Genomic DNA, 12,111 nt, shown 5'->3' with positions numbered 1-12,111 from the left:
CCAAATTTTTTACATGTCTAGGCGTGCTAAGTCACATATTCATCAGGAATGACTTCTGGATGCTTCAGAATAATTCATTTCTGAATAATCAATAGGTAATTTATTATTGGTAATCAATAGGTAATTTATGACAGGTAATCAGAATAAGTTCTATAACAAAGAAAAATTAAAATTTATACCAAAAAGCTATATTAATATATTTTTCATTACATACTCGTGACTTACTTATTTCATAACTGGAAGTCTGTACCTTTTGATCACCTTCACCCATTTTGCCCACCCCCTCCCCCCTGCAACTCTGGCAACCACCAATCTGTTCTCTGTATCTGTGAGTTCAGGGTTTTGGTTTTTTATTTGTTTTAGATTCCACATGTGAGTGGGATCATATGGTATTTGTCTTTCTCTGTTGGACATATTTCATTCAGCATTATGCCTTCAAGGTTCATGTTTGCTGTCGCAAATGGCAAGATTTCCTTATATCTTTAAATGGCTGACTAATTAATTACATTAATATTTTTAAGAGATACTTCATGTAAGCCAGTTATTCCATGTGTCAAATAGATATGTTAAAAGATATTGAAGTTTACAGATCATATTTTGTGTGAAATTGTTATATTGTTTTAACTTATCTGTTCCTAAATAAGCAACCACAAAATTGAGGTAGATCTTTTATTACACTCATTCTTCCCTCCCTTCTCCACCAAATACTGGCAAAAGAACCACAAAACTTTGCTGAATTTAATTTTTTGATACATTATAGAACCATCCTAACTATAAACTTTAGTCAAATTGACTACCCTAAGTTTTTCATTTAGATTTATTTATTTATTTGAGAGAGAGAGAGTGTGTGTGTGAGAGCAGGGGGAGGGGCACTGAGAGAGGGAGGGAGAGAGAGAATCTCAAGCAGACTCCCCACTGAGCATAGAGCCCAACGTGGGGGCTCATTCCAGGACAATGAGATCATGACCCCAGCCAAAATCAAGAGTCGGATGCTTGGGGTGCCTGGGTGGCTCAGTCAGCTAGGCGTCTGCCTTTGGCTCAGGTCATGATCCCAGGGTCCTGGAATTGAGTCCCACCTCAGGTTCCCTGCTAGGTGGGGAGTCTGCCTCTCCCTCTCCCTCTGCCTCTCTCTCTTTCCTCCCTCTGTACCAAATAAATAAATGAAATAAAAAAAAGAGTTGGATGTTTAACTGACTGAGCCACCCAAGTGCCCCAGATTACCCTATGTTTTTCATTTAAATTAACTAATTATCATTTATTGTGCTTTTAATTGTGTACCAGATATGATATTGTTTTATGTGCTTCCATATCATCTAATCCTCAAAATCTCTCTGTGAAGGAGAAATAATTTTTCCTATTTTATACATGAGGAAGGAAAAGCTTTGAGTTGAGATGATTTATTGAGGGTTACTCTGCTAGAATTGAATTTAGATCTATAGGAAGCTCAAAGCTTTGTATGGATTGGAATGATTGAGCTTTCTTGGTGTAGATGCACATTATTATTAAGACTTATTCATACTAATTGGCTACAAAATTTTTAAGTCTATTTTCCTTTATTTTATAATTGGTTTTAACTATGTGTTTTGTGTTTAAAATATGATCAGAAAGGAAATGATTGTATAAATAAATTCCCTAATCATCAAAAAATGCCTTAGGACAAATATAACTAGGAGTCAGGCAAAAGAATTTTAAAATTGCTCTTACTCTGCTTATAAGGAAGAAAATGCATCTAATGGACTTCCTACTTCTCCCCATGATTAAAGAAAAAAAAAGCCTCATTAAGGATGAATAATAACCATTTGAGTTGAGAGAAAGAGGTGAATACTTTCATAATTTCTTCATCACTAGCAGGAAGAAAAAAATAAAAGCTTTTATAATAATCCTAAACTTGTTCAAAAATATATGTCAGAGTTTTGAAAAATACTTGAATGTTTTATAAGGAAAACTGACACTGTACAGTTGTAGCATTTTCAGTTGGCTGCTGAACGTTCTCCTTAAGCTGGAAATTTCTGCTCTTTGCTATTCTGTATGTTGGTTTTATGATAAAAACTACTATCATCCATTCCTCTTTTAGTACAACATATTTCCAGTTTAATTATTGCACTAAAATTTTCTATGTTGATTTTTCTCAAATTGGCATATTAAAGTAATGAGACAACCAATTCATGGATAATAATTATTTTGAGATGTGCCTGTGTACTAAAAACTATATTCTGAACAATTAAAATAATATGTTTATTTTTCAGAATTTTACACTCCATGAAGTAACCAATGACTTTGACAATATGACCGTATCTGCAATAATAGAGAAACTGGCAATATTCAGCTACTATACATTTTGGGTAACAGCAAGTACTTCAGTTGGAAATGGGAATAAAAGCAGTGACATAGTTCAAGTATACACAGATCAAGACAGTATGTAAACAAAAAGCATTTATTAATCTTTAATAGGATTAATTTAAAACTTTATTTCAGAACCTTTTTTCTATTTGTATATATTGCTAGTAAAATCTGTAATTTATTTAGGCACATTAACTATTATAGAAGTTTGAAAATGTATTTAATGTTGCTGTAAAACTATTACAATAATAACAGCCTTTTCTATTCATTAAAACTGCTACCATTCATGAAAACCTGTCACTTTTATTTCTTCAAAGGATGTCACAACCATCCAGTTATAAGCCTGAAAAATACTGTTGTATACATGGATGGATTTTCCAATACTTAATATACTTGTTCCTCTGCTTTAAATACTTTTTTTTTTTTTGTAATCTAGCAACTTCCATTTCAGCCTTTGAGTCCATATAGGACTCTATACAACATCTTTGTTCTTATTGTGATTTTGACTCAGATACCTGGAATATCTTTACTTTTTTTAATCCCAGAAGTTTCTTGTATACAGCGTCAGCAGTATCCTGTTTGTGCTGAGGATTCAGAAAACTCTAATGATTGAAGTGCTTGATGTTTTTTAGGTTTCAGGTTCAAGAATACAGTGATACATAAATCATTGCCTATTTCTTCTTGTTTCTGGTGTCCTTTTATTTCTTAAAGACTAGTCTCTTATTGAGAAATGGTATTGACCTAAACTTCTGCTGATAGTAAGATTCTGTGTTTATTGTCTTAAGATTGTAAACTGGCAAACCCAGTAAGTAGGAGGAATGAATGCTTTCCTTGTTAGAACAGTCTTTTAAATCGTTTACACATTGAGCAACAGAATAACATATGAAAAAATATGTGAAAATATGTGCTTGCAGAGTCTTTAGCAAAGTGTTTTAGTGCAGTATGTGGTCAATATCATTTCAGGCATTCTTTAAATGCAGATCTGTCCCCATATTTTCACCAACCTAGAAGTTTCATCAGTGACTATTATAGCACCATGAATAATAAACACTTACTGTGCACAGTTGCAGGTGAGAGGTCCTAGATGTGATATATGTATGATAAAGATAATCTTTAGAAGACAGAAAATAAAAATATTGTTTAGACAATATACATTATCAAATATTTAAATATCTGAGTATATATACACAGTCATACATGTATAATACATGGATAATCTCCATGTTGTAGGAAAGAAAAGACAAGAGAATATTATATAAAGCAATTCTCACACATATTAAAGATGACAGGGTTTATATTTTGAATCATTTTTAATATAATTATTTTGTAATGATACTTTGTAATAGGTGGTATTACTACATCTGCATTTAAACAATGTAAGAGCTGATGGCATAAAAGATGCCATTTCAACAATTACTCTCAGTTTGTAAATTTACTCAAATTTTATTTAGGGTGACTGATAATTTTTATATTTTGCACGTTACCTACCATAGTACCTGAAGGGTTTGTTGGAAACCTAACTTACAAGTCCATTTCGTCAACTGCAATAAATGTAAGCTGGAGCCCGCCATCTCAACCAAATGGTCTAGTCTTCTACTATGTTTCTCTGAGCTTACAGCAGACTCCTCATCATGTGAGACCACTTCTTGTTACATATGAGAGAAGCATGTATTTTGATAATCTGGAAAAATATACTGATTATATATTAAAAATCACTCCATCAACAGAAAAGGGATTCTCTGATACCTATACTGCCCAGCTACACATCAAAACTGAAGAAGATGGTAGGCTGGACCCTTTTATTGCCTATAAGCAGATTGTTGCTGTTCTCTTATTTTTATTGCTTTTTGATAGAAAGCATCATTCTTATACAGAATCTGTTTGTTCTCAAATAATTAGCCTTTCAATAAACATAACTCTATATTTTTTAAAATTAAAATAATTACCTGCTAATAAAATTAAGTCCCATCATTATTAAAGCCTCTTCTTTTTAATGCTAATTCACTTTGTTTCATTTAATATTCTTTTTTTCTTTTATAGTCCCAGAAACTTCACCAATAATCAACACTTTTAAAAACCTTTCCTCTACCTCAGTTCTCTTATCATGGGATCCCCCAGTAAAGCCAAATGGTGCAATAATAAGTTATGATTTAACTTTACAAGGACCAAATGAAAATTATTCTTTCGTTACTTCTGATAATTATCTAATATTGGAAGAGCTTTCACCATTTACATTATATAGTTTTTTTGCCGCTGCAAGAACTATAAAAGGACTTGGTCCTTCCAGTACTCTTTTCTTTGACACAGACGAGTCAGGTAAGCCGGAATCCATACCTCTTCACTGTTGCAGCCTTGCTCTCTCTTTTTAAGGAACAGCATGGAAATTGAAAGGATATTCAATTACCTATTTGTAACAGGCTAACAACTATTCATCTACTTTGCTGAACATTTTTTTTTCTTAGTTCAAGCTTCAGAATGAAGTGTTTGTTTAAAACAACTTTGCAACTACTGAGTTCCAAGTATAAAAACGTAATTACTGATGCTATTTATTTCTGAAATTAAAATATCATCATTTTAGAAATCTTAACTAGTGTCTTCAGGAAGCTAGAGTCACAGTGATATTTTTATGCTAAAAATGTTATGAATGTAAGTTTTATGATGTGTTTTCCTGCAGTGCCTTTAGCACCTCCTCAAAATTTGACCCTAATCAACTACACTTCAGACTTTGTATGGCTGAAATGGAACCCAAGTCCTGTTCCAGGCGGTATTGTTAAAATATATAGTTTAAAAATTCATGAACATGAAACTGATACTATATTTTATAAGGTAGGTTGATTATAACAGTATAAGTTAATCTCAAAAATTCAAAAATTGAATTAAAGTATTTTGACAGGCCGGGGAAAATGGACTGCTTTAAATTAAATAAGGACCATCTTTTTAAATAATCTTTTTTCCTACGATTTGAGGATATTTGTGGAAAACACAGAAAACATTTGTCAGATTGGAAGGTGAATACTTTGTAGAGCAATTTACTTAGAATTTACAACTTCTAGATATTTATGAGTTAAAAAATAATTGCATTATTTTGTTAATGCTGGTAAGTATGTAGTAAATTTTTTTAGACTACTTAAAACCTGTTATTATCTTAAATGCAATATATTTCTATTTATTGTTAAGAGAGATACCAGGTGAATGTTTATAACCTTTCAGAAAAGTATTTATGCTGGACATCTGTTAATCTTCCCTGATAGAATATAATCCTACACTAATTGGTCTTTTAAGATATATAGTTATTCTTTTCCTTTCAGTGCTAATTTGTTTGCAACAGTAAATACCCTTTCCCTCCTCCATTTTTAGGTTCCAGAATCAATGAAAAATACCCAAAGAACTGATATAACAAAGGATCTCGAGTATACATATATACTTGTAATTGCCAAAAAAATGTTATATGACTGGCATTTATTTAAGAAAGTGTTTGTATTTTTTTCCCTAAGGCAAATGAAGTACTGGAATGCTCTTATTTAGTTACAGTAAGAAGAGTGAAAAAACTCTGCAGTAAACATTGTCCCCAATATTATATGTATTATAATTTATTGCTGATGGTAAATAATTTTTATGGCATATGTAGCTTACAAAGTAAATAGTAAAAAGCAAAAGCAGTGGTTAAGGTTATGTCATAAGGAGCAATGACTTTCTTTCTGGAAATCAAGATATTACCTTAAAATCTGATTGGCTGAGTAAAATTTGAATTATAGTACTCCATAAATGTGGAATCTGTTCCCCAGAAGTGTGAAATTCTAAATTCTAAATCTAATTAATAATGCTAAGTCTCTAGCCCTCTAATAACTATCCCCAGTCTAATCTTAACATATTCCCATTTTTTGTTTATTTTATCTGTGTGGGTCACTGGGAAATGTATATCAAAAAGTAAAAAGCAGTCATTTTCTTACTGCAATCACATTTTGAGACTTAATGTGCTGCATTATAGCAGTTGCTTAATCTCTTCTGACTTAGTTTCTTCAAGTGCAAAATGGGAGCTATAAAGATGCATACGTTAAAAAGTGAGGATTATAAAGGGAAAATCTATATCAAGCATTTAGAATAATCTTTAGCACATGTTAAATGTATTAGCTGTTGTTATTTTAAAAAAGATTTAAAAAAATCCATCCAGCATTGTCATAACACTATGGCATGAAATGACAGTATACCTTTAACTGAATATGAGAAGTTATATTCTAAAATTTTTAAACATCTTGATTTTTCAGAAGAAATGCTACCATTAAAATTTCACCAGTAGCAAACATATAACCTTTATGCTATGAATATTAAATGTACCACTTTTAATTGAGGGAATAGTTTTTCTTTAAAATTTACTACTTTTATCCATTGGACATTCTTTCCTGCTTTGTCGAAGATTAGTTGACCATATTGTTGAGGTCCATATTTGAGCTCTCTATTCTGTTCCATTGATCTATGTGTCTGTTTTTGTGCCAGTACCATACTGTCTTGATGATGACAGCTTTGTAATAGAGCTTGAAGTCCAGAATTGTGATGCCACCAGCTTTGCTTTTCTTTTTCAACATTCCTGTGGCTATTCGGGATCTTTTCTGGTTCCATACAAATTTTAGGATTATTTGTTCCATTTCTTTGATAAAAGTGGATGGTATTTTGATAGGGATTGCATTGAATGTGTAGATTGCTCTAGGTAGCATTGACATCTTCACAATATTTATTCTTCCAATGCATGAGCATGGAACGTTTTTCCATTTCTTTGTGTCTTCCTCAATTTCTTTCATGAGTATTTTATAGTTTTCTGGGTACAGATCCTTTACCTCTTTGGTTAGATTTATTCCTAGGTATCTTATGGTTTTGGGTACAATTGTAAATGGGATCGACTCCTTAATTTCTCTCTCTTCTGTTTTGTTGTTGGTGTATGGGAATGCCACTGATTTCTGTGCATTGTTTTTATATCCTGCCACTTTACTGAATTCCTGAATGAGTTCTAGCAGTTTTGGGGTGGAGTCTTTTGGGTTTTCCACATAAAGTATCATATCATCTGCAAAGAGTGAGAGTTTGACTTCTTCTTTGCTGATTCAGATGCCTTTTATTTCTTTTTGTTGTCTGATGGGCGGGACGGGGTGACTGGGTGATAGACATTGGGGAGGGTATGTGTTATGGTGAGTGTTGTGAATTGTGTAAGACTGATGAATCACAGACCTGTACCTCTGAAACCTTATATGTTAAAAAGAAAAAAAAAGATAGTAGGAAGGGAAAAATGAAGGGGGGGAAGTTGGAGGGGGAGACGAACCATGAGAGACTGTGGGCTCTGAGAAACAAACTGAGGGTTCTCGAGGGAAGAGGGATGGGGGGATGGGTTAGTATGGTAATGGGTATTAAAGAGGGCACGTATTGAATGGAGCACTGGGTGTTATACACAAACAATGAATCATGGAACACTACATCAAAAACTAATGATGTATGGTGATTAACATAACATAATAAAATTAAATTTAAAAAAATTTACTACTTTTAGTTACTCCTTTTTACATCCATTTTCTCTTCTGTCAATTTTCATAGTCTTCTTTTTTAAAAAGATATTTATTTATTTTAGAGAGAGAGCATACACATGAGAATGGGGAGGACAGAGAGAGAGAGGGAAAGAAGCAGACTCCCTGCTGAAGTTGGAGCCCGAGGCAAGGCTCAGTTTCAGGACCCTGAGCTCATGATCTGAGCAAAAGCCGAGTTGGGCACTTAATCGACTGAGCCACGCGGGCACCCCTTCATAGTCTATTTTAAGTTCCTTTACATGTACTTCATGCCACCTTATTTCCTTTCCAAGTGTATTGTCCTATTTCCCTTTCTGTGTCTTCTTCTACCTCTGTCCTATCAGTTTCTATTTCTTTTCCTTTTTATCCTTTCAAATTATATGTGGGTTTGTGGAGGCAGAATAATTCCAGAACCACCCACAAATATTCCTACCATTGCAGTCAATCCAGTGTGGTCCACATGGAGACCAGTTAGATCCAGGTCTACTGGTAACTTGGCTCACTCACATATATGGAAAGAAATTGTTTATTCATTAAAAAGTTCTGTTAAAATGTTTGCAAATATTCCTCACTCATGTCTCCCTCTTACAACTTACTCTTAGGTAAATCACTGTCCAGTAAGCTGCTCACGTTTTTTATTATAATCTCGGGTTCAGTCACTTCTCTGGATACGAGCCCTTCCTAATCCAAGTCGAAATTTACCTAGTTGTGTTAATTTCTCCTCAGTAAATATTTGTTGATAGATTTCTTTGTTTAATATAAAAATTCCTTGATCACAGGAACCATGTATTTATTTATGTGTATCTTTGTAATCTCCTGGTTATCTAACAGTATGCTTTATAAATAGTAAGTGTGAAAGAATGGAAGGCAATAGTGTAACAGAATGAGTCCCTAAAGTATATGAATGACTTGGAATATTAATTTAAAATATGATTTAATTTAAAATGTGACTAAACTGTAACTCCCTGCGAGTTAGTATTCTTACTAAATTTCTGTTACTGAAATGTTTAATAAATAAGTCAAAATGGTTTGTATTTTGGGTCAGATAAAATACAGTATTTTTAAAATTATACCATCATAGGAGATTGTCTTCTCTTTCCATAGGGATAACAGATTAGTCTTAATTGATCTCTCAGTTTTGACAATTATCTTTGAATGAAGACTTTATACTTAATGGTAAATTTTTCTATGTGAACACATATCCTTCCTTGAGCAGTTGTGATAACTGTTTTCCTTTTTTCCTTTTCCTAAGAAATTGGGTAAAATTTAGGAGTTGTCTGAGAAAACTCATAATTTAAGCTTCACGAGAGCAGAGATTTTGTTTTATTAGCTGTTGTATTCCCAGTGCCTAGCAAGAAGTAGCTGACGAATAAATTGATTTACATAGTATTACTGGGTTTTAAAAAATGACTCTAGATGAATTCAAGAATAATCTAACATTGTCAACCACCCATAAGTTTAAGTTGGGGACTTTCAGTTTTGCAAATTTAAAGGAAGTAATCAGTATATTAATCCAAGCAAGTGTTAGGGAGACAAAATGAAAACAAAATACTCTAACATTAAAAAAAAATTAAAAACATGACCATTATGAGATTCTTCAGGGCTGAGAGGGTGCCCAGTTCATCCTATATCATCATATGATCACACCCAGTGGCACAAAAAAATGTTTAATATTTGTTTTAACTGAAAATACCCATGCTTATTAAACATAGACAGCATAACTTTAATAAAATATTTCTTCCAGTTACAAATTTTTGGTGATGCATCGTGACAAAGAATTTTTTCCTGCTTTTCAGAATATTTCAGGTGTTCAAACTGAAGCCCAACTTTTTGGACTGGAACCAGTCAGCACCTATTCTGTCAGCATATCTGCCTTTACAAAAGTCGGAAATGGCAATCAGTTTAGTAATGTAGTAAAATTCACAACTCAAGAATCAGGTGAGACACAGTTTTTTGATCCTAAAATGTTTCACTTTGTATTTAACACTTTTCCTTTCCTTTTGGTTTATGTGATAAAGTATCATCATTTAATAGTGCATTCAAAGGGAAGTTGAATTTCAGGCCTTTAACAGTAGGCTGGGTCTTGTGTGCAAATATATATATAGTTACACGTGGTTTTTCCTTTTGAACTGAGGAAATTGAAATCAAGGAATCGTTTAGGAATAAAGGAGTTTCTAGGTATCTGTAAAAACTACCTAATTCTTTTTTTATATAAAGTTTTTATTTAAATTCCAGTTAGTTAACATACAAGGTAATATTAGTTTAGGTATACAATAGTGATTCAGTACTTCCATATAACACCAGGTACTCATCACAAGGGCCCCCCTTAATCCCCATCACCTATTTCACCCAACCCCACTCACCTCCCCTCTAGTGACCAACAGTTCTCTATAGTTAAGAGTCTATTTCTTGGTTTGACTCTCTCCCCCTTTTTTAATTTCCCTTTCTCGTTTGTTTTGTTTCCTAAATTCTTAGTATCAACTGAGACAGCTGGGGTTGGGGGAGGGAAGAGAAACCAACCAGTAGCCACTTTTAACAGGTTGGTTTATATTTACATGAAGCGATACCAATGGTTTTTTAAAGAAGATATATTGTGACACGTGAAGACCACTGGTCATTATGTAAACTTCTACTTTCCCGTAGTCCATTTGTAACGTGGGGGGGATTATGAAGACTATGAAATACCACTGGTTTAATTAAACAACTTACCTACATGTCATATCCACGCCAAAGCTCACCTTTGCTTGTGTACTGGATAGTTTTCATTTATGATCTATTTCATGGGTGGCTTAGAAATGCACTTTTCCTTCTCTCAACTGGACCATATGTTTAAAGGCACCTCTTCCTCACTTTTTTCATCAATGATTATTGAGTGAGCACAAGATATTGCTCTAGTTATTTTTTTTTTTTGTACCTTTAGATGTACTTCCTCTTGCTTTAGTGAATCTCTAAATTGAAACTGGGGAGCACTCACTGATAAATTAGTCATTTTTGCATTAATTTATGAATATCTGAGACTTTTTTCCCATAGCATTCCTATAAGACAGGCTAAGACAATATTTATTGTGGATAAAAGTGCATGCTTTGAAGTCAGTGTCTGGATTTGAATACAAGTTTACTAGCTGTATAACCTTGCAAAGGTCCATGAGTCCTCTGAGCTCTATGTTCTTAACTGAAAAGAAACACATATTAGCAGTAGCCACCTGTAAGGTTGTGGTGCAAAATATTTTAAAAGATCCACATAAAGTTCTTATTAGAGTGTTGGACACATTTAGTGGTCAAAAAAATATTACTGTTGCCCCATTCTCGTATTACAGATGAGAAAAAACATGATTCAGGCAGTTTAGATAAAAAGGTCTGAAAAAGTTAGCGAAGAAACTGAATTAGAACATTAGTTTCTGACCTCTAGTGAAGGGTAGACATGACTGTAGGAAATGGTTATATTATAAATGATAATTTACATATTATATGCAAATGCCAAATTTATAAACAAGAAAAACACTTTAACAATTTATACATGTATCGGTTTAGTAAAAATCAAGGCTAATCTTGTAGACAGTAACACAGTAGATACTTTTATCAATAAAATCAAATTATTGCATACAATTCTATGCCTTGATTGGTTAAATAAAAGAAAATTTTCAACTTTAAGTGTTAAATATCACTGGTTAATTATTTTTTGATTTACAGTCAGTGAAATAGATATTCACAAAATCTGGGTTTATAAATTAAACTTAAGCAAAGTGTCAACTGTCTCCTAATTTACTTTATGAAAATATTATATATTTTTGAAAAGAAGGAAACAAATAATTAATAATATTTAATTGCCAGAACACTAGATCAGCTGAGAAATTGTTTTTTCTTTCATTTTAAAAGCCACACATCCTTTAGTTCTGATGTCTTTATCTTACAAAGGAAGAAGGATTTGTAAAGATAAATTTAGGTCAGACGAAAAATCAGATAATACTTGAGTATTCTTTAAATAACTATGTTTTGCGTAATGACAGCAAGTTGTTTATACTTCTTTATACTCCACAAATTCTTTATACTCCACTACTTCTTTATAATCCACAAAATGATGATATGCGAATTTTCCTTCTAGCATCCTCTTTTTACTATAATAAGAAAAGCTATGCCAATATTAGGGGGCATTACATAATTGGACATTTCCATGGGAAGTAGCCAGTCTCTCTAATCTGCAGTCACTTTGATGGGCTGGGGTACT

General features: G+C 32.9%; 1 protein-coding gene across 3 annotated transcripts in view; it reads left to right on the top strand.

Moving 5' to 3' along the window:
* PTPRQ (protein tyrosine phosphatase receptor type Q) overlaps window positions 1–12,111 on the top strand; it is a 219,885-nt gene that overhangs the window by 91,770 nt on the left and 116,004 nt on the right. For all 3 annotated transcript variants that reach the window (XM_073900607.1, XM_073900608.1, XM_073900609.1), the window contains 5 exons: window positions 2,247–2,415; window positions 3,834–4,124; window positions 4,381–4,656; window positions 5,015–5,166; window positions 9,683–9,824. In XM_073900607.1, coding sequence (XP_073756708.1) covers window positions 2,247–2,415; window positions 3,834–4,124; window positions 4,381–4,656; window positions 5,015–5,166; window positions 9,683–9,824 — 1,030 coding nt within the window. The remainder of the gene's footprint in view (window positions 1–2,246; window positions 2,416–3,833; window positions 4,125–4,380; window positions 4,657–5,014; window positions 5,167–9,682; window positions 9,825–12,111) is intronic.

This window comes from Callorhinus ursinus, unplaced genomic scaffold (genome assembly GCF_003265705.2).
Source record: "Callorhinus ursinus isolate GAN/ISIS: 27379988/994484 unplaced genomic scaffold, GSC_fseal_2.0 scaffold14, whole genome shotgun sequence".
In the NCBI taxonomy this organism is placed as follows: domain Eukaryota; kingdom Metazoa; phylum Chordata; class Mammalia; order Carnivora; family Otariidae; genus Callorhinus; species Callorhinus ursinus.
Note: the sequence above shows the minus strand (reverse complement) of the source record. Positions and strands in the feature narration are given on the sequence as shown.